The sequence below is a fragment of the Nerophis lumbriciformis genome, linkage group LG20 (genome assembly GCF_033978685.3).
Source record: "Nerophis lumbriciformis linkage group LG20, RoL_Nlum_v2.1, whole genome shotgun sequence".
NCBI lineage: Eukaryota > Metazoa > Chordata > Actinopteri > Syngnathiformes > Syngnathidae > Nerophis > Nerophis lumbriciformis.
In genome coordinates, this window is record NC_084567.2 from 11384462 (window position 1) to 11408096 (window position 23635).

Sequence of the window (23635 nt, forward strand, 5' to 3'; positions counted from 1 at the left end):
ACACCACTGCATCCCACGCTTTGCATTGGATTTGGGTGATGTATGGCTTAGATGCAGCCGCTCGGCCGTGGAAACCACTGACGTGCAGTCACTAGAGGCAGGTGAGGCGGTGCCTCACCTGCCATCATGGAAAGAAAAAAAATGTAAAAAGAAAAAAAATTAATTAAATTGTTATATGTATCCAGTGATTATACTATAAAGTTATTTTCCATTTAACTTCACCAGTTTTAGATTATTTTTATTCAAAATCGCTGAACTTTCACATTTGCCGTTCAAATACTGAGAAGAGACGGTGCGGTGATCAGCAGCCAGTTGAGGCACGTCACTCAGTGCCTCAACATGGATTCCGGACTCGGCTAACTGCTGGCCTGCTGTGCAGGGAGACTGTATTGCTATATGAATCATATTATACATTTCCATAGTTTAGTTAGCTGAGGTATATAATGTACAGTGTATTTTGTCAACAACTGTATGTGTGTAACGTATTTCTTGTGCTGAGTGATCATAAAACGGCTGCAAAAGACGCACTGGCTGAGGCTCCAGTAATCCCGCCTCCTGCAACCCCGCCGTAGAATTGTTATATCAACTAAAGCCCACACTTAAATTTTCCACGTGCAAGATTGAATCTATTTTAAAAAGTTATTTCATAAGAAGCCAAAAAGTGCAAAAACAATAATGTTCGTGTTGGAGGAGTTGTGAATGACTGCAGGGCCACAACATTAGGTACACCTGCAGACTGCAGGTGTACCTAATTCACAACTCCTCCAACACGAACATTATTGTTTTTGCACTTTTTTGCTTCTTATTAAATAACTTTTGTAACCTATTTTTATGGGCTTTCCTCTTTGTGATGTTAAGTTCCTGTTATGCGCTGTTATACAGTATATGCCTTGAGCTCTTATTTTGAAGGTGCTAAGAGCGGAAGTGATGACACGTTGCGGAGGTTTTTGAAAGAAGGTAAATAAAGTGGTCCTCGTGTAAACTGGAGCCTCCGTGTTTGTTATTTTGTAGTTTCATACAGTATAGGCGACATTTATAAACCCTCGGTTACACTTTTTTAAATAGATTCAATCTTGCACGTGGAAAGTTTAAGTGAGGGCTTTAGTTGCGGCGCATGGACTTAATTTATAAGTAAAGGTAAGACCATAATAACGTTTTTTTTATTAAATGTGCTTTTTTGTGTGCTACAGTTTGTATGTGTAAAGTTAAAGTTAAGTTAAAGTACCAATGATTGTCACACACACACTAGGTGTAATGAAATGTGTCCTCTGCATTTGACCCATCCCCTTGATCACCCCCTGGGAGGTGAGGAGAGCAGTGGGCAGCAGCGGCGCCGCGCCTGGGAATCATTTTTGGTGATTTAACCCCCAATTCCAACCCTTGATGCTGAGTGCCAAGCAGGGAATAATGCTGGTATGAGCTTTTAAACATAACCTGTTAACTGCTGCCAATCAAATGGTGAATAAGATACTCTTTAGGGTTCATATGTTTGTAAATCTGACTGTGATGAAGTCAGTGCCTCACCAGCCATCAACCTCACCGCACGTCACTGATATATATATATAATATATATACTGTATTTTTTGGACTATAAGTCGCAGTTTTTTTCATAGTTTGGCCGGGCTCCAGTGTGACTTATATATGTTTTTTTCCTTCTTTATTATGCATTTTCGGCAGGTGCGACTTATACTCCGGTGCGACTTATACTCCGATATATATATATATATATATATACAGTATATATGGTTACTTTGCATGCAGTCAGCTTTTGGACCCTGGCCAAACATTTTTTTAAACCAATGCGTCCCAGTCAAAAGATTTGGACAGCCCTGATGTAGAGTATACAACGTCGTTATAGTACTATACAAACATTGACCATATATGGAGTGTAACCCGCCGCAATCCTCTGTTTGGCAGGCGTACGCCTTGGAGCGCGGCATGGAGCTGGACTTCCTGAGGACGGCGTGCATGTGCAAGGCGGTCATCTGCTGCCGCGTCACGCCCCTGCAGAAGGCGCAGGTGGTAGAGCTGGTCAAGACGTACAAGAAGGCCGTCACGCTGGCCATCGGCGACGGCGCCAACGACGTCAGCATGATTAAAGGTTGGGCTCTCCCGTTCTGCCCTCGCAAGTAAGAATGCTGACGAGGACAAAATGTTTTCCTGGCCCTTCTTCTTTCCACAGTGGCCCACATCGGCGTGGGCATCTCCGGTCAGGAAGGAATGCAGGCGGTGTTGTCCAGCGATTACTCCTTCGCCCAGTTCCGCTTCCTGCAGCGCCTCCTGCTGGTACACGGCCGCTGGTCCTACCTGCGCATGTGCAAGTTCCTGCGCTACTTCTTCTACAAGAACTTCACCTTCACCTTCGTCCACTTCTGGTACGCCTTCTTCTGCGGCTTCTCCGCCCAGGTAATTAATAGGTTTTATTGCTTATGTGCAATGGGGTACGTTGTGGTGGTCTACAACCATTGAATGAATCTAATGATCTGATCCGATTCCGATTCCTGGGATGACGTTTTTAATTATTTTTTATTTAAACTGAGTCCAGCATTCTATTCTTTATTATAAAAATTATAATGAAAAAATATATATATTTGTATCGATTTTTTTAAATTATGAATCAATTTTAAATCTTGATGATGAAGAATTGTGATTCGACTGTAAATTGAGTTTTTTGTGCCCCAGTTGCAGTTTATTTCTTTTTCTTTTTCCATACAGTTTGTATGAATACCAATTGGGCCTAAAATAAATAGAATGTGCTGATAACCATAGAGCCAGATCTAGAGCTTACCACAACACAAGCTGGTCAGAGCAATACAATTCATTAACTTCACCAAATAGATGCGTATGTGCAATGGGGTACGTTGTGGTGGTCTACAACCATTAGGGGTATGATTTGTTGAGCCGATTCTGATTCCTGGGATGACGTTTCAATTCAGAATTGATTCTTGATTCAACATGATTTTTTTATTCAAACCGAGTCTAGCATTGTATTCTTTATTAGAAAAATTATAATGAAATCATGTAAGAATCAAACACAATGCAAAACATTTTCTTTCCAGCAGTACCTACAAAATGCCACTAGGTGGGGGCATTGTTTCCTCGCCAATATACTGTAGTTGTATTTTTTTGTAGTTTTGTTGCACAGTGCCTAAATCCTTTTTATTATAGTGTTAAAAAAAATGTTGGGTGGTGCCAGCTTGACCCTGGAACAGATGGATTCATTATTTATATTAAAAATGTTTTGGATGTAGTAAAACTGTGTAAGTCAAACAGGCTGCCGACCATTTCAGAGCAGACAGGGCCAATTATTTTGACTCGGTGGCCACCACATTGGTTGGTTATACATATATATATACATATATATATATATATATATATATATATATATATATATATATATATTTTTATATATATATATATATATATATATATATATATATATATATATATATATATATATAATTTTTTTTTTTATTATTATTTTTTTTATATATATATAAATAATGAATCCATCCGTTCTCGGGTATATTTGTTTTTAATGTATGTGTGTATGTATATATATATATATATATATATATATATTTTTTTTTTTAGCCTTTTTAAATATATATATAAATATATGTATATGTGTGTATATATATATATATATATATATATATATATATATATATATATATATATGTATATATATTATGTATGTATATATATATTATGTATATATATATTATGTATGTATATATATATGTATATATATATATATGTATATATATGTGTGTATATATATATATATGTATGTATGTATACATGCATATACATTTTTAATATAAATACATATATATATATATATATATATATATGTATGTATGTATGCATACATGCATATAGGATAGGACTTTATTGTCATTGCACAAGTACAACGAAACTATGTTTATACACATATACATTTTTAATATAAATAACGAATCCATCTGTTCCGTATGTATGTATACATACATACATACACACACACACACACACACACATATATATATTATAATCAGGGTTTCCCCTATATTTCCAAGTTACCTGTGACGGTGGGGGCGTAGTTATAGATGTGGTCACCATGATGGCATCAAGAAATATGCATAATTTGCTGTGATGATATGCTTTTCTTTAAAAAGGCTAAAAAAATATATACATACATTAAACATTTTTTATTTATTATTAATTAGTATTATAATATTTTTTTTAATAGTTTTGCCATATTTAAAATTTTTGCTGCTGTTGTACATTGTACTTTGTGTTTCCAGACTTTTAATGACTTTTTTAAGTTAAAAGCATCTAGCAACAAATCTAGCATCTTCTTCTGGTGTTATTATAAAATGTACTCGGGTTTAGAGACTCTACTTCTGTTCCTCGATGTCCCTGACTAAAGAGGCGAATTACAGCGAGTGTACACGGGAGGTCAAATCTGTTGGGATTGTGCCGTTATTTGTTATCATAAGATTGGCAATAAAAGTTAAAAATAGGGTCGGACTTTGTGTGATTTTTTTTGGGGGGGTGGCTACAATATATTATATTACTTTGTTTTCAAGTAATAAAAATAATGATTTCTATAGTTCAAGACTTACGGTAAATTGACAAATGCACTGCACAGCGTATTGGCGGCTCCACTTTCAATGGTAAAGATTTAAAAAATAATTTTCCCAAAGCCGTTCTATAGGGTGTACATCTTACCTGCAACCTCAGTGAGGATAAGCGCTATAGAAAATTGACAGATGGATAACATTTTGAAAAAAAAAAGGAATAAAAAACAATACAGATAATTGCATATTTGAGTCATCCTGGTCCACATTTACTTCAAAACTGATATGTTTAAGATTATGAGCAAAAACGAATATTCCTTGTTCGTCCATCTCCTCTTCAATAGACACCATAGACCAGGGGTCGGCAACCCAAAATGTTGAAAGAGCCATATTGGACCAAAAATACAAAAACAAATCTGTCTGGAGCCGCAAAAAATTAAAAGCCATACTACATACAGATAGTGTGTCATGAGATATAAGTTGAATTAAGAGGACTAAAAGGAAACTAAATGACCCCAAATATAGCTACAAATGAGGCATAATGATGCAATATGTACATATAGCTAGCCTAAATATCATGTTAGCATCGATTAGCTTGCAGTCATGCAGTGACCAAATATGTCTGATTAGCACTCCACACAAGTCAATAACATCAACAAAACTCACCTTTCATGCACAACGTTAAAAGTTTGGTGGACAAAATGAGACAGAAAAAGAAGTGGCATAAAACACGTCCTAGAAAGTCGGAGAAAGTTATACATGTAAACAAACTATGGTGAGTTCAAGGACCGCCAAAATGAGTAGGACAAAACGGCGCTCGCCAAATACTCGAATCAGTGAAGCATGTTTAATATAAACAGTGTGCTTTGTAACAATTAGGGAGGCTTGTGTCGTGTTTGTCCTCCTACAGAAACCATATTAAAACAAAAAAATAGATTTTTTTTTTCCCCTCATCTTTTTCCATTTTTCATACATTTTGTAAAAAGCTCCAGAGAGCCACTAGGGCAGCGCTAAAGAGCCGCATAGAGCCGCGGGTTGCCGACCCCTGCCATAGACTGTTTCCTAATGCTTTTTCAGCATTTCCTGAAGGATTTTAAGGAAAACATCAGTAGAAGAGGACGCATACCAGAATATTCTTTTTCTCTCGTTTTTGAGCGCCTGGATCTGCTCTTCTTTCTTTGTGTTTCCGCTTGGAAGTACACCGTTCCCCGCCTCTCGCCCCAAGTGAGCTGGGATAGGCTCCAGCTTACCTGCCGCTCTAGTGAGGATAATCGGAAATGGATGGAAGTCAAACAGCATTTTGGAGTTTTAACCTTAAAAAAATATTCCGTAGCAAGAATTAATATTATAACATTAATTATTGTTATGAAATTATTTTTCTGATTTGACTTATTCCTCTTCCCATTCCCCGCCAGACGGTGTATGACGAGTGGTTCATAACGCTCTTCAACCTGGTCTACACGGCGTTGCCTGTGCTGGGAATGAGCCTCTTTGATCAGGTAAAAACAACACTCTTTTTAAAGTTGCTTTTTTAAGCGTTACATCCTATCTTTGCCTCCCTCTGGTGGTCAGGACGTGAACGACGCGTGGAGTTTCCAGCACCCTCAGCTGTACGTCCCCGGCCAGCAGAACCTCTACTTCAGCAAGACGGCCTTCTTCAAATGCGCCCTGCACAGCTGCTACAGCTCCCTGGTGCTCTTCTTCATCCCCTACGCCGCCGTCAGCGAGGCCAAGGACGTGGCCGACTACCAGTCCTTCGCCGTCCTCACGCAGACGTGCCTGCTGTTTGCCGTCACCATCCAGGTTCTGCCGCAGAATAATCTCGTTGCGCGGTGCGGTTTCCTGTGTTCTGAGTCCGTCCTCTCCGTGCAGCTGGTCTTGGAGATGTCCTACTGGACGGCGGTGAACACCGTCTTTGTCCTGGGAAGCTTGGTCATGTACTTTGCTGTCACCTTCACCATGTACAGTGACGGACTGTTCCTAGTCCTGCCCTCAGCCTTCCCTTTCGTCGGTGAGTCCTTGGTTACCTCCTCCAATATTCCGTAGTTATAAAAGCGAATGTACGCAATGATAAAATTGGCACTTCTCGCTGTGGCTGTAGGCAACCCCCATTTTCCACCAGTATCTGCATTTAAAGTACAAAACCCAAAAGCAGTGAAGTTGTCACGTTGTGTAAATGGTAAAAAAAAAAATAGAATACAATGATTTGCTAATCCTTTTCAACTTATATTCAATGTTTGAACTGAGAAACTTTTTTTTTTTTTTTTTTTGCAAATAATCATTAACTTAGAATTTAATGGCAAAAAAAGTTGGCAAAGGGGCATTTTTACCACTGTGTTACATGGCCTTTCCTTTTAACAACACTCAGTAAACGTTTGGCAACTGAGGAGACACATTTTTGAAGCTTTTCAGCTTTTCTTGCTTGTTCAACAGTCTCCGTTGTGGTATTTTACGCTTCATAATGCGCCACACAGGTCTGGACTACAGGCAGGCCAGTCTAGTACCCACACTTTTTTACAAACCCCGTTTCCATTTGAGTTGGGAAATTGTGTTAGATGTAAATATAAACGGAATGCAATGATTTGCAAATCCTTTTCAACCCATATTCAATTGAATGCACTACAAAGACAAGATATTTGATGTTCAAACTCATAAACTTTTTTTTTTTTTTGCAAATAATAATTAACTTAGAATTTCATGGCTGCAACACGTGCCAAAGTAATTGGGAAAGGGCATGTTCACCACTGTTACATCACCTTTTCTTTTAACAACACTCAGTAAACGTTTGGGAACTGAGGAGACACATTTTTTAAGCTTCTCAGGTGGAATTCTTTCCCATTCTTGCTTGATGTACAGCTTAAGTTGTTCAACAGTCTCCGTTGTGGTATTTAAGCAGGGACGTCCATGAAAAAGACGTTCCTTGTAAGGCAACATATGTTGTTCCAAAACCTGTATGTACCTTTCAGTATTAATGGTGCCTTCACAGATGTGTAAGTTACCCATGTCTTGGGCAATAATACACCCCCATACCATCACACATGCTGGCTTTTGAACTTAGCACCTATAACAGTCCAGATGGTTCTTTTAATCTTTGTTCCGAAGGACACGGCATCCACAATTTTCCAAAAACAATTTGAAATGTGGACTCGTCAGACCACGGAACATTTTTCCACTTTGCATCAGTCCATCTTAGATGAGCACAGGCCCAGCGAAGCCGGCGGCGTTTCTGGGTGTTGTTGATAAACGGTTTTCGCCTTGCATAGGAGAGTTTTAACTTGCACTTACAGATGTAGCGACCAACTGTAGTTACTGACAGTGGGTTTCTGAAGTGTTCCTGAGCCCATGTGGTGATATCCTTTACACACTGATGTCGCTTGTTGATGCAGTACAGCCTGAGGGATCTAAGGTCACGGGCTTAGCTGCTTACGTGGAGTGATTTCTCCAGATTCTCTGAACCCTTTGAAGATATTACGGACCGTAGATGGTGAAATCCCTAAATTCCTTGCAATAGCTGGTTGAGAAAGGTTTTTCTTAAACTGTTCAACAATTTGCTCACGCATTTGTTGACAAAGTGGTGACCCTCGCCCCATCCTTGTTTGTGAATGACTGAGCATTTCATGGAATCTACTTTTATACCCAATCATGGCACCCACCTGTTCCCAATTTGCCTGTTCACCTGTGGGATGTTCCAAATAAGTGTTTGATGAGCATTCATCAACTTTATCAGTATTTATTGCCACCTTTCCCAACTTCTTTGTCACGTGTTGCTGGCATCAAATTCTAAAGTTAATGGTTATTTGCCAAAAAAAAAAATGTTTATCAGTTTGAACATGAACTATGTTGTCTTTGTAGCATATTCAATTGAAAATGGGTTGAAAATGATTTGCAAATCATTGTATTCCGTTTATATTTACATCTAACACAATTTCCCAACTCATATGGAAACGGGGTTTGTATTAGCTCATGTTTGTTTCTGTTACTTTTTAGTGAGATTGTGACGTTTGAATAAGGATACATCAAATGTAATAAAAGGAACATTCAAACTGTCCCATCAGCAGCAATTTAAAGCGAACATGTTGTGTCAAATGTGTTCAGGCACGGCCAGGAAGTCGCTGAGTCAGCCCAACGTGTGGCTGACCATCGTGCTCACCTCCGTGCTGTGCATCCTTCCTGTGGTCACCTATCGCTTCCTGTTGATACAGCTCCGCCCCTCCATCAACGACAAGGTACCGCACACAACCTTTACACAAGAATGGACCGTCAGAATTCAAACTACGTTTTTTTTTGTTTTTTTTCCGGATAAGGACTTTTTCACACACTCGGTACCCTCGGGACCTTTTTGGTCCAATTGACTTCCATTATAAACTCATAGGTTGGATTGTACTGTACTCCAGGTTAGTTATAATCAACAATACCTCATAGATCTAAACTTCCACTTTGTGAAATAATGAACAACACCTCTTACACGAACCACTGGGGGACAGCAGAGCGTCATTACATAAAGTTGTCATTAAAATGTGGATATGTTTCGGGAAAAGTATGTGGTCGCCATCGCCGATTGATGCCCTTCACAAGCACAGATCTCATCTAGCTGATATTGCATTTATTTTTAGTCCCCCCCCCTCTGTAGTCTGACAATCTAGCAATTCTATACACAGTGTGGAGCTGCTCCACTAAACTCAATTAATCCCCTAAATTACTGCATTTCTTAGGATCTTATGTATCACTATCAAGTAGCGTTATCACTGGAAGGCATGGCTAACGTGTTACACGTCGAGCAATAGCACGTTAGGAGCAGGCATTCTAAAAGATTAGATAACCGCTAAGACAGCTTTGAATAAAACTAAGAAATAAGTCAAGTTTAAGAAGTGTAGATGGAATTAGGTTTTACAGGGTTCGTATGGCCCCATTCGTCATGGTTTACCACATGAAACGTGACAAATTAGGGGGGTGCACTATCCACTGTAGCTGCCAGATGGCAGTAATGAGTTTTGTGGCAATTCTAACATTGACCACAGTGTCATTTGCTCTGTAGAGTGGCGCTTTCCATCATTTTCAGCAGACTGCATTGCAAAATACATTTTGGAAATTTTCAGGTGGACCATTTCAGGACCTAAAAGTACATTTTTAAAAAAATCATATTTTACTGGAAATTTTCAGAAAGCCTATTTCAGGACCTCAAGGTAAACAAAATATATATTTTACTGGAAATTTTCAGAGGGACCATTTCAGGACCTAAATGTAAAAAAAAATAAAATCATAGTCTACTGTAAATGTTCACAGGGACCATTTCAGGACCTAAAGGTTTTAAAAAAATCATATTTTACTGGAAATTTTCACAGGGACTATTTCAGGACCTAAAGGTTAAAAAAAATCATATTTTACTGGAAATATTCAGAGGGACCATTTCAGGACCTCAAGGTAAAAAAAATCATATTTTACTGGACATTTTCACAGGGACTATTTCAGGACCTAAAGGTTAAAAAAAATCATATTTTACTGGACATTTTCAGAGGGTCCATTTCAGGACCTCAAGGTAAAAAAAAACATATTTTACTGGACAGTTTCACAGGGACTATTTCAGGACCTAAAGGTTAAAAAAAATCATATTTTACTGGAAATTTTCAGACGGACCATTTCAGGACCTCAAGGTAAAAAAAATCATATTGTACTGGAAATTTTCACAGGGACTATTTCAGGACCTAAAGGTTAAAAAAAATATTTTTTACTGGAAATTTTCAGAGGGACCATTTCAGGACCTAAAGGTAAAAAAAATCATATTTTACTGGACATTTTCAGAGGGACTATTTCAGGACCTAAAGATTTAAAAAAAAAAATCATATTTTACTGGAAATTTTCAGAGGGATTATTTCAGGACCTAAAGGTTAAAAACATCATATTTTACTGGACATTTTCAGAGGGAACATTTCAGTACCGAAAGGTAAAACAAATAAATCATATTTTACTGGAAATTTTCAGAGGGACCATTACAGGACCTAAAGGTTTAAAAAAATCATATTTTACTGGAAATTTTCAGACGGACCATTTCAGGACCTCAAGGTAAAAAAAATCATATTGTACTGGAAATTTTCACAGGGACTATTTCAGGACCTAAAGGTTAAAAAAAATATTTTTTACTGGAAATTTTCAGAGGGACCATTTCAGGACCTAAAGGTAAAAAAAATCATATTTTACTGGACATTTTCAGAGGGACTATTTCAGGACCTAAAGATTTTAAAAAAAAAAATCATATTTTACTGGAAATTTTCAGAGGGATTATTTCAGGACCTAAAGGTTAAAAACATCATATTTTACTGGACATTTTCAGAGGGAACATTTCAGTACCGAAAGGTAAAACAAATAAATCATATTTTACTGGAAATTTTCAGAGGGACCATTACAGGACCTAAAGGTTTAAAAAAATCATATTTTACTGGAAAATTTCAGAGGGACCATTTCAGGACCTCAAGGTTAGAAAAAAAATCATATTTTACTGGAAATTCTCAGAGGGACAATTTCAGGACCTCAAGGTTAAAAAAAAACAACTCATATTTTACTGGAAATTTTCAGAGGGACTATTTCAGGACGTAAAGGTTAAAAAAAATCATATTATACTGGACATTTTCAGAGGGACCATTTTAGGACCTCAAGGTTAAAAAACAACAACTCATATTTTACTGGAAATTTTCAGAGGGACAATTTCAGGACTTCAAGGTTAAAAAAAAATCTTATTTTACTGGAAATTTTCAGAGGGACAATTTTAGGACCTCAAGGTTAAAAAAAAAAGTCATATTTTACTGGAAATTTTCAGAGGGACCATTTCAGGACCTGAAGGTAAAAAATAAAAATAATATGTTACTGGAAATTTTCAGAGGGGCCATTTCAGGACCTAAAGATTTAAAAAAAAAAAAAAAAATCATATTTTACTGGAATTTTTCAGAGGGATTATTTCAGGACCTAAAGGTTAAAAACATCATATTTTACTGGACATTTTCAGAGGGAACATTTCAGGACCTAAAGGTAAAAAAAATAAATCATATTTTACTAGAAATTTTCAGAGGGACCATTACAGGACCTTAAGATTTAAAAAAAATAATATTTTACTGGAAATTTTAGAGGGTCCATTTCAGAACCTAAAGTTAAAAAAAAAACTCTTATTTTACTGGAATTTTTCAGAGGGACCATTTCAGGACCTCAAGGTTAAAACAGCAACAACTCATATTTTACTGGAAATTTTCAGAGGGACCATTTCAGGACATCAAGGTTAGAAAAAAAATCATATTTTACTGGAAATTCTCAGAGGGACAATTTCAGGACCTCAAGGTTAAAAACAAATAACTCATATTTTACTGGAAATTTTCAGAGGGACTATTTCAGGACGTAAAGGTTAAAAAAAAACATATAATACTGGACATTTTCAGAGGGACCATTTCAGGACCTAAAGATTAAAAAAAATCATATTTTACTGGAAATTTTCATAAGGAACCATTTCAGGACCTAAATATTAATTTTTTTAATCATATTTTACTGGAAAATTTCAGAGGGACCATTTCAGGACATCAAGGTTAGAAAAAAAATCATATTTTACTGGAAATTCTCAGAGGGACAATTTCAGGACCTCAAGGTTAAAAACAAATAACTCATATTTTACTGGTAATTTTCAGAGGGACTATTTCAGGACGTAAAGGTTAAAAAAAATCATATAATACTGGACATTCTCAGAGGGACCATCTCAGGACCTAAAGGTTAAAAAAAAAAAACATATTTTACTGGAAATTTTCAGAGGGATAATTTCAGAACTTAAGTTAAACAAATCATTTTTTTACTGGAAATTTTCAGAGGGACCATTTGCGGACCTAAAGGTTAAAAAAAATAAATCCTATTTTACTGGAAATTTTCAGAGGGACCATTTCAAGACCTAAAGGTTTAAAAAAAAATCCTATTTTAATGGAAATTTTCAGAGGGACCATTTCAGGACCTAAAGGTTAAAAAAAAAAATCCTATTTTACTGGAAATTTTCAGAGGGACCATTTCAAGACCTAAAGGTTAAAAAGAAAATCATATTTTACTGGAAATTTTCGGAGGCACCATTTCAGGACCTAAAGATCTTTTTTTTAAATCATATTTTACTGGAAATTTTCAGAGGGACCATTTCAGGACCTCAAAGTTTAAAAAAAAAATCATATTTTACTGGATATTTTCAGAGGAACCATTTCAGGACCTAAAGGTTAATAAAAAAATAATATTTTACTGGAAATTTTCAGAGGGACCATTTCATGACCTAAAGGTTAAAAAAAAAAATCCTATTTTACTGGAAATTTTCAGAGGGACCATTTCAAGACCTATAGGTTAAAAAAAAAATCATATTTTACTGGAAATTTTCGGAGGCACCATTTCAGGACCTAAAGATCTTTTTTTTAAATCATATTTTACTGGAAATTTTCAGAGGGACCATTTCAGGACCTCAAAGTTAAAAAAAATCATATTTTACTGGAAATTTTCAGAGGGACCATTTCAGGACCCAAAGGTTAATAAAAAAAATCATATTTTACTGGAACTTTTCAGAGGGACCATTTCAGGACCTAAAGGTTAAAAAAAAAAAAAAAATTACTGGAACTTTTCAGAGGGACCATTTCAGGACGTAAAGATAAAAAAAATCATATTTTACTGGAACTTTTCGGAGGCACCATTTCAGGACCTAAAGATTTTTTTTTTAAATTATATTTTACTGGAAATTTTCAGGAAACTATTTCAGGACCTAAAGGTTAAAAACATAATATTTTACTGGAAAATTTCAGAGGGACCATTTCAGGACCTAAAGATTAAAAAAATCATATTTTACTGTAAATTTTCAGAGAGACCATTTCAGGACCTAAAGGTAAAAACAAATCTAATTAAACTCTCATTCCTTCCAAAAACTAATGAATGAAATGTTACACTTTGCACCTCACTTTTATCAAAAATTGCATATTTTGTGTTTCTCACTTTCAAAAAAAGTTGATGTCTATTAGACTTTTCGGAGTAAAAAGTGCAGCCTGACTTGAAAGGGTTAACTGGAGCTTGGCTGCCTCACACAGCAGAGAAAGGACAAGGAGAGATGGCGGTGACATTTCTTTAACCTGCATGATCTCCTCAGGTGATGTTCAAGGTCCGCCAGGCCAAAGCGACGCCGCCCCCGCCGCCTCGCCGTACCCGAATCCGCCGCACCAGCTCCCGCCGCTCCGGCTACGCCTTCTCCCACGCTCAAGGCTACGGCGACCTGGTGACGTCGGGGCGCTTCCTGCGGCGCCCGGCCGTGTCGCGGCCCTCGGGTTTCTCGCACATGGGACGCGCCGCCGCCGGCTTCAGCCCCATGGGGCGCTCGGCCGGGTACAGCCCCACGGGGCGGGCGCAGCAGGGGAAGGCCCAGGAGGTGGAGGTGACCTCGCTGCAGATGTACAGGACCATCAGTGACGCCGCTCTCTGATTGGTCAGGAGCCTTCAAAACAGGAAGTGTCGCCATGTTTACAAACTTGGAAGCCATGTTGCCTTCATGTCCTCTTAATAACTGTGGTTTTTTTACACAACTCATAGCACTTCTATTGATTACTCATAAGTGCAAATATTGATCTTTATAATGTTTAGAATGTGCTAGCAAAGCTTAGATGGGGATGTTCTTCACTCCTGCTTCAATTCAGTTCTTTACCTAAACCGCGTGGAGGACAATCATTCTCAAATCCTCCTGAATACCAGCGTCCACTGCAGTGGACATTTGTTTTTACGGCCTATTTTTTAAATACATTTCAGCAAAAAATGATGGCGGGCCAAAAGGGACCAAATTAAAATGAATAAATTTTTCGATAATTATTTAAAAAAAAAAATTAATTAATTAAAATTAAATTTAAATACTTACATGTAGTATTAAACCTGCTCAGTGGCCTAGTGGTTAGAGTGTCTGCCCTGAGATCGTAGGTCGTGAGTTCAAACCCCGGCTGAGTCATACCAAAGACTATAAAAATGGGACCCATTACCTCCCTGCTTGGCACTCAGCATCAAGGGTTGGAATTGGGGGTTAAACCATCAAAAATGATTCCCGGGCGTGGCCACCGCTGCTGCTCACTGCTCCCCTCACCTCCCAGAGGGTGATGGATCAAATGCAGAGAATAATTTCGCCACATCTAGTGTGTGTGACAATCATGGGTACTTTAACTTTAAATATGTCATTATTATTATTATTTTTTTTTATGACATTTTATTATTTCACAATTTAATTATTGATTTCATGATTTCATTATTTAACAATTCTATTAATTGTTAAAATTGTATTAATTGATAGAATGTTAGCATGCTAATGTTAGCATGCTATTTTAGAAGTTATCATACTTCTAAGATTGTGGCAATTATCAAAATCCATGATTTTTAGGTTTCTACAAATAAAACTAGCAAGAATGCTAGCGTAAAATTTTAGCATGCTAATGTTAGCATGCTATTATAGAAGAAGTTATTATACTTCTAAAATGGTGCCAAATATAGAAATCCATGATTTTTAGGTTAAAAATATACAAACTTAGCTATATTGCTCGTATAAAAAGATTAGCAAGGAAGAGTTAGCATAGGAAGAGTTAGCACATGTTGGTAAGTATCCAACCCATTGGTTTGAGGTTCCACTGACTACAATTTGCTTAATTGCTAGCATGACAACATCGAAAACGTTGGCGGACTTTGGAGGTGGCGCCAAGAATCAAAAGCCATAATTTTTCGGTTTGTAGGAATAAAATGTTGCTAAAATGCTAACGTGAAAAAAGTTAGCATCCTTTTAAGATTCTGGCAAGTATCGAAAGCCATGATATTTAGGTTGAAACCAATAGGATTAGCGCAAATGCTAGCATGCTAACGTTAGCATGCTGTCTTAAGACAAGTTAAGTGCTGCGTTGAAGTCAATATTTAAAGAATGATTGAGTTATTCAATTTTGTCCGATTTAGTCAGTCTTTTATCATTTTTTTAATGACGTTATCAAAGTCAGTGGGCGGGTCCTCACACCTGATTGGTCACTTCCGCTTGCCTGTCGAAGCCAGGGAGTAGAAGTGGTGAATATTGTGCGATAATAACAACTTCAAACACAATTATTTACTTCATTTCAATTGGAATCCATTAATGATGCATTTAAGTACTTTTTAACGATGTCACTATTTATTTAATTTGGTCCCGTTAGGCCTGAAAACCTTTTATGTTTGGTCTATTTCTAAACAAATGAATAATAAGTAGCCCTGTTATGCAAAACACAAATGTCCACTGCAGTGGACACTGGTTCTTCTGTATATTTTTTAAATTCAATATATTTTTTTACTGCTGCACAAAATGAACCGTGCATGAACATCACCTTGTTCAAAGAACAAAACCAACACAGTGCATGAACTCACAACAAATTACTGTCAGGTTCAAACACCGAACTATCTATTACACAAGAAGAAGGAATCAAGCAGAGACACAGTTGAATTTTACTAATGAGGAGAGACGTATGGGGCTGTACACTCAGTTAGTTTCCCCCTACGCTCTAAGGTACAGCCCCACGTGCTCCTCTATTTATTCGGAAGGTCCCTAGTTAACGTCACTGAGGCTGCTTCTGAAGGGAGGGGTAATGCAAGCAGCCCCAGTAGACACAATACGAAAATTATTCAGAATGGAAATGCGCCGACACTCATGATTTCGCCCTGTCTCTGTTTTGTCTGCGTTGAGGTACTCGATGTCAGTCCTTGGCTGTCAGCAGGCAGGGTCTGGAAACAAACTGCTGACACGAGACAACTATCTGTGCCTTTGCGCAGATAGAAAAGTTCAACTTCAGCACAATTGATAATAACTATAGCAACGGCCTTTAAGCATAAGAGTTGTGTGATAACTTGATTAATACATAATTATTCTAACATTTACACATCTGCAAGTCAGATGGAAAATTAAAGGGAACATTGGGGGTATCCATAATACGCCGATAGGGAGAAGTTTTTATTTACACGATGAGTCGGGTGTGTCTTGACCTTCGGCGAACCCCTGAGACCGACTCACCGAACCCCTAGGGTTCCATCGAACCCAGGTTAAGAACCACTGTTTTAAAGGGACGAGAGAACTTCTGTCCGAATGGGCCGAAATCCTGTGTCCAGATTGTAAGGCGCAGACTAACGATGCAACATACACTGTATTGCCAAAAGTATTTGGCCACCCATCCAAATGATGAGAATCAGGTGTCCTGTCAATCAATCAATCAATGTTTACTTATATAGCCCTAAATCACGAGTGTCTCAAAGGGCTGCACAAGCCACAACGACATCCTCGGCTCAGATCCCACATCAGGGCAAGGAAAAACTCAACCCAGTGGGACAATGAGAAACCTTGGAGTGGACCGCAGATGTGGGGGACCCCCCAGGGCGACCGGTGCAATGGACGTCGAGTGGATCTATTGTGAGAGTCCAGTCCATAGTGGATCTAACATAATAGAGAGAGTCCAGTCCATGGTGGATCGAACATAATAGTGAGAGTCCAGTCCATAGTGGATCTAACAAAATAGAGAGAGTCTAGTCCATAGTGGATCTAACATAATAGAGAGAGTCCAGTCCATGGTGGATCTAACATAATAGTGAGAGTCCAGTCCATAGTGGATCTAACATAATAGTGAGAGTCCAGTCCATAGTGGATCTAACATAATAGAGAGAGTCCAGTCCATAGTGGATCGAACATAATAGTGAGAGTCCAGTCCATAGTGGATCTAACATAATAGAGAGAGTCCAGTCCATGGTGGATCTAACATAATAGTGAGAGTCCAGTCCATGTTGGATCTAACATAATAGTGAGAGTCCAGTCCATGGTGGATCTAACATAATAGTGAGAGTCCAGTCCATAGTGGATCGAACATAATAGTGAGAGTCCAGTCCATAGTGAATCTAACATAATAGAGGGAGTCCAGTCCATGGTGGATCTAACATAATAGTGTGAGAGTCCAGTCCATGTTGGATCTAACATAATAGTGTGAGAGTCCAGTCCATGGTGGATCTAACATAATAGTGAGAGTCCAGTCCATGGTGGATCTTACATAATAGTGTGAGAGTCCAGTTCATGGTGGATCTAACATAATAGTGAGAGAGTCCAGTCCATAGTGGATCTAACATAACAGTGTGAGAGTCCAGTCCATAGTGGATCTAACATAATAGAGAGAGTCCAGTCCATGGTGGATCTAACATAATAGTGTGAGAGTCCAGTCCATAGTGGATCTAACATAATAGTGAGAGTCCAGTCCATAGTGAATCTAACATAATAGTGAGAGTCCAGTCCATGGTGGATCTAACATAATAGTGTGAGAGTCCAGTTCATAGTGGATCTAACATAATAGTGTGAGAGTCCAGTCCATGGTGGATCTAACATAATAGTGTGAGAGTCCAGTCCATGGTGGATCTAACATAATAGTGAGAGTCCAGTCCATGTTGGATCTAACATAATAGTGAGAGTCCAGTCCATAGTGGATCTAACATAATAGTGAGAGTCCAGTCCATAGTGAATCTAACATAATAGTGAGAGTCCAGTCCATAGTGGATCGAACATAATAGTGAGAGTCCAGTCCATAGTGGATCTAACATAATAGTGTGAGAGTCCAGTTCATAGTGAATCTAACATAATAGAGAGAGTCCAGTCCATGGTGGATCTAACATAATAGTGAGAGTCCAGTCCATAGTGGATCTAACATAATAGTGAGAGTCCAGTCCATGGTGGATCTAACATAATAGTGAGAGTCCAGTCCATGGTGGATCTAACATAATAGGGAGAGTCCAGTCCATGGTGGATCTAACATAATAGTGAGAGTCCAGTCCATAGTGGGGCCAGCAGGAGACCATCCAGAGCGGAGACAAGTCAGCAGCGCAGAGATGTCCCCAACCGATGCACAGGCGAGCGGTCCACCCCAGGTCCCGACTCTGGACAGCCAGCACTTCATCCGTGTCCACCGAACCTGTCCTAATCACTTGGCCCGGTGTATAAAATCAAGCACTTAGGCATGGAGACTGTTTCTACAAAAATTTGTGAAAGAATGGGCCGCTCTCAGTAATTTCCAGCGTGGAACTGTCATAGGATGCCACCTGTGCAACAAATCCAGTCGTGAAATTTCCTCGCTCCTAAATATTCCAAAGTCAACTTTATTAGAAAAGTGAAGAGTTTGGGAACAACAGCAAGTCAGCCACCAAGTGGTAGGCCCAACCTTGTGGGAACAGTTTGGAGCGGGCCCCTTCCTCTTCCAACATGACTGTGCACCAGTGCACAAAGCAGACAAGACATGGATGACAGAGTCTGGTGTGGATGAACTTGACTGGCCTGCACAGAGTCCTGACCTGAACCCGATAGAACACCTTTGGGATGAATTAGAACGGAGACTGAGAGCCACCAACATCAGTGTGTGACCTCACCAATGCGCTTTTGAAAGAATGGTGGAACATTCCTATAAACACACTCCGCAACCTTGTGGACAGCCTTCCCAGAAGAGTTGAAGCTGTAACAGCTGCAGAAGGTGGACCGACATCATATTGAAGCCTATGGGTTAGGAATGGGATGGCACTATGTGAGTCAAGGCTTTTGGCAATATAGTGTATGTTTGTCTTCTTCATACAGCAAACCAGATGAGACTGGAAAACAGCAGCGCCTCTGCTGGTTGCAGGCTAGTACTGCACTCCCCCGTGGCTATAAGTCAGGGGGTCCAAACGTTTTCCTCTAAGGGCCGCAGACTGAAAAATCAAAGCATGTGGAAGACATTTTCATATTTTTCACTTTCAAAACCAATAGTGTATATCGATTTTTATATTTTTTTTTATAAAGAAAAAACTGCCTGCATGCCAGCTTTGTGCTATTTTTAATTTTTTTCTCTTTACTTGATTTTTATTCCACTATTTTTGGATACCACTGCTATCATTCATCAGTTACACACACACACACACACACACACACACACACACACACACACACACACACACACACACACACACACACACACACACACACACACACACACACACACACACACACACACACACACACACACACACACACACACACACACATCGCTCTTAACAAGCTACATTTTTTAATCTACATGCCGGGGGAAATAAAGCACAAACTGCACATTTTAGACAAGCAAGTGTCCACACACAGTATGTAGCACTGAATGCCACACGATGCATTCGAGGACATAGAATAACATATCTGACGGATGACATGCAAACACACGCGTACTGTAAAGTATCATAGGAATATGATCCAATAAGTCATATTTATATATGTTCTTGTCTAATTGTTGCTCAATTTATCTCTGGGATGCCACTTTGTGAGCAGCCACTATAGATGATTATCAGTTTATTGTGACTTTTTATATGCATCACCATGGACTGAGTGTGTACTGCATCATGTTTTGAAGAAAATTAAGTGACTTTGCTCTTTTGTACATTTTTTTTTATACCTGCAAGAACTGCATTAAAAAATACCAAACCTCTGCAGCAATTTTCTCTTTATGACTTATCACCAGCAGGGGGCGAAATGACCACGAAAACCACTTTTAATAAGCTTGTTAAATTAGGTTAAATTATTTTTTTAATTATTTTCATGAAAGAAGGAACTTTAACAGCATAAATAATCATAATAAAATAGAACGACTTGGGATATAATAGTGGGCACACCTGTATTAAAGTTAATATAATAAGCCGGGTTTTTTCATCACATGGTGCTTTTTATTGTGTAACTTTAAGATATCATTTACATTTTAATTGAAATAAAGTCATACAAAATACTTTCATGAAAAAAAAAAATTTTTTATGACATGTCTAACTACTTGGTGTCATTTTTAGTAGTAAATAAACACTTAAGCCAGATGATTAAAATGTTATAAAATATTAATAATTGAAATTTAAAAAAAGTATTTATATATCAATTGTTTATTGAATTGCATGAATGACATGTCTAAATATTTTCGAATACATTTCAGTTTATTCAAGGCAGCTCGTGTTTGATCACATGAATGTTTGTGTTTTCTTTTGTTGTAAAATGAAAAAAATATCACAACTTTAATAAGTTATATAGGAATACATTATAACATTTTTGAAAAAGACAATGATATACATCCATTTTCTACCGCTTGTCCCTTTTCTGGTCGCGAGACAATGATATGATTATTTATTTTAATTGCACACGTATATATTTTGAGACATTTTAAATTGATTTTTGGCTTTTTTAAATTTATTTTAAAAGTGCCTATTTTTATGAAGGCATCGCGTGTATTTTGTTGTCATAATTAGACTGCACAAGTGTACCCAATGAAGTGTCCAGTGGCTGCATTGTCTTCCTGTGTGTGTGCTGCGTTTAAGTGCACTTGAAACAGCCGGTGATTTGTTTAATTCCCAGTCAGATCTCAGTTTTGGCTGAGAAAAGTATATTCATCCATCTTTAAATGGTAAAAGATTGATTTTTATGACGCTAAAAAAGGGTGTGGAGGCTGGTTTTGGCGTTGGTGTTGTAGCGTTGGCCGGAGCGTAGTGGTTGTTCCGTTTTTCCACAGCGCTTCCTGAAGGCGCCATCGGTAGCCGTACATTGTTAGGTTGATTCTCCAGGGCGGTGTTTTGTCCTCCGGTAGAAGCCAACCGGCGACTCCTGCTCGCACTCAACCCGCCGAAACATTGCTTGGACTCGGCCGTGAGACACTCCAGCTCCCCGGTAAGACGTGTTACCTTCTTCCCTTCTTAATTAAACGCAATTAGCTTCGACGTTACCTTGCTAATGTTGATCCTCGCGCTGCTTTTTCACAACCAAAATGTCAGATTTTATTTTATTTTTTTAAATTGTATAAACGAGTTTCTTTTTGCGGGGTTTTAAGCGTTTTTTTACCCCGTAAAATGATGTCGTTCACTTAAGAGAGTCGTAGGAAGGCGGAGTAGCACCGCTCTTGTTTCCCATGGCGACAGTAAGCGACACACAGCCGCTCATCTATCGCCCTTTTCGGACACGTTCTGACCAACACCCACCCCGCCTTCCAGCCAAACGAAAAATACACAAACCTCTCAAAATTTAAAGTGGTGACAGATTGTTGGGTGTCGGAAAAGAACATTTATTTTCATTTAGTTTGTTTTCCCCCTTGCCAGGACCGATAATGAAAATCAAATTTTACTGGAAAATGTCAGTGGGACCATTTCAGGACCTAAAGGTAAAAAAAATATCATAGTTTATTGGAATTTTTAGAGGGACCATTTCAGGACCTAAAAGTTTAAAAAAAATCATATTTTACTGGAATTTTTAGAGAGACCATTTCAGGACCTAAAAGTTAAAAAAAAAAAATCATATTTTACTGGAATTTTTAGAGGGACCATTTCAGGACCTAAAAGTTAAAAAAAAAAAAAACATATTTTACCGGAAATTTTCAGAGGGACTCTTTCAGGACCGAAAGGTAAAAAAATAAATGTGATTTTTCTGGAAAATTTCAGAGGGACCATTTCAGGACCTAAAAGTAAAAAAAAAATATTTTACTGGAAATTTTCAGAAGGACTCTTTCAGGACCTAAAGGTAAAAAAATAAATACGATTTTTCTGGAAATTTTTAGAGGGACCATTTCAGGACCTAAATGTAGAAAAAAAATTCATATTTTACTGGAAATTTTTAGAGGGAGCATTTCAGGACCTAAAGGTAAAAATAAATCATTAATACTGGAAATTTTCAGAGGGACCATTTCAGGACATAAAGGTTAAAAATAAAAACAATAAATCATATTTTACTGGAAATTTTTAGAGGGACCATTTCAGGACCTAAAGGTAAAAAAAACAATCATATTTTACTGGAAATTTTCAGAGGGACCATTTCCGGACCTAAATGTTAAAACAAATCATATTTTACTGGAAATTTTTAGAGGAACCATTTCAGGACCCAAAGGTTAAAAAAAAAAAAAAAATTACTGGAAATTTTTAGAGGAACCATTTCAGGACCCAAAGGTAAAAAAAAAAGTCATATTTTACTGGACATTTTTAGAGGGACCATTTCAGGACCTAAAAGTTTTTAAAAAAAATCATATTTTACTGGAAATTTTCAGAGGGACCATTTCCGGACCTGAATGTTAAAAAAAAAAAACATTTTACTGGAAATTTTCAGACGGACTCTTTCAGGACCTAAAGGTAAAAAAAATAAATACGAGTTTTTTGGAAATTTTCAGAGGGACCATTTCAGGACATAAAGGTTAAAACAATAAATCATATTTTACTGGAAATTTTTAGAGGGACCATTTCAGGACCTAAAAGTTAAAAAAAATAAATAAATCATATTTTACTGGAAATTTTCAGAGGGACCATTTCAGGACCTAAAGGCAAAAAAAAAATAATATTTTACTGGAAATTTTTAGAGGAACCATTTCAGGACCTAAATGTTAAAACAAATCATATTTTACTGGAAAATTTCAGACAGACTATATCAGGACCTAAAGGTTAAAAAAATAAATCATATTTTACTGGAAATTTTTAGAGGGACCATTTCAGGACCTAAAGGCGAAAAAAAGCCTATCTCAGCTGCATTCGGGCGGAAGGCGGGGTACACCCTGGACAAGTCGATATTTTGTGTTTCTCACTTTCAAAAAAGGTTGATGTCTATTAGACTTTTAGGAGTAAAAAGTGCAGCCTGACTTGAAAGGGTTAACTGGAGCTTGGCTGCATCACACAGCAGAGAAAGGACAAGGAGAGATGGCGGTGACATTTCTTTCACCCCCCCTCCCTTTTTCCAATCAAACGAAAAATACACAAACATCTCAGAATTAAAAGTGATGTCATATTCTTGTGTGTTGGAAAAGAACATTGATTTTCATTTAGTTTGTTCCCCCCCCACTTGCCAGGGCCGATCATGAAGGGGGGCATTGCTGGCTGTGACCGAGCCCAGAAAGGAGGCTGCTGGTAGGCATGGCGCGCCTGTGACGAGCCCCCCCTCACCTCCAGGAAGAGCAGCAACATGACTGTTTTCAAGCAGGAGAATGTCGAGGAGTGTTATGAAATTGGAGACGAGCTGGGCAGGTGAGTGCTGCCTGGTTTTCCAACCCTGCAAA

At 38.0% G+C, this 23635-nt stretch overlaps 2 protein-coding genes across 2 annotated transcripts in view; both read left to right on the forward strand.

Annotated features, from left to right (window-relative positions):
• LOC133619413 (phospholipid-transporting ATPase ID-like) overlaps positions 1 to 17670 on the forward strand; it is a 111089-nt gene extending 93419 nt beyond the window's left edge. The window contains exons 22-28 of the mRNA XM_061980417.1: positions 1918 to 2101; positions 2183 to 2406; positions 5981 to 6064; positions 6138 to 6368; positions 6438 to 6576; positions 8661 to 8791; positions 13702 to 17670. Of these exons, the coding sequence (XP_061836401.1) occupies positions 1918 to 2101; positions 2183 to 2406; positions 5981 to 6064; positions 6138 to 6368; positions 6438 to 6576; positions 8661 to 8791; positions 13702 to 14031 (1323 nt within the window). The 3' untranslated portion in view covers positions 14032 to 17670. The remainder of the gene's footprint in view (positions 1 to 1917; positions 2102 to 2182; positions 2407 to 5980; positions 6065 to 6137; positions 6369 to 6437; positions 6577 to 8660; positions 8792 to 13701) is intronic.
• Positions 17671 to 20930: 3260 nt separating this feature from the next.
• Positions 20931 to 23635, forward strand: part of dapk1 (death-associated protein kinase 1) — a 178193-nt gene continuing 175488 nt past the window's right edge. The window contains exons 1-2 of the mRNA XM_061980418.1: positions 20931 to 21276; positions 23429 to 23603. Coding sequence (XP_061836402.1) covers positions 23542 to 23603 — 62 coding nt within the window. The 5' untranslated portion in view covers positions 20931 to 21276; positions 23429 to 23541. The remainder of the gene's footprint in view (positions 21277 to 23428; positions 23604 to 23635) is intronic.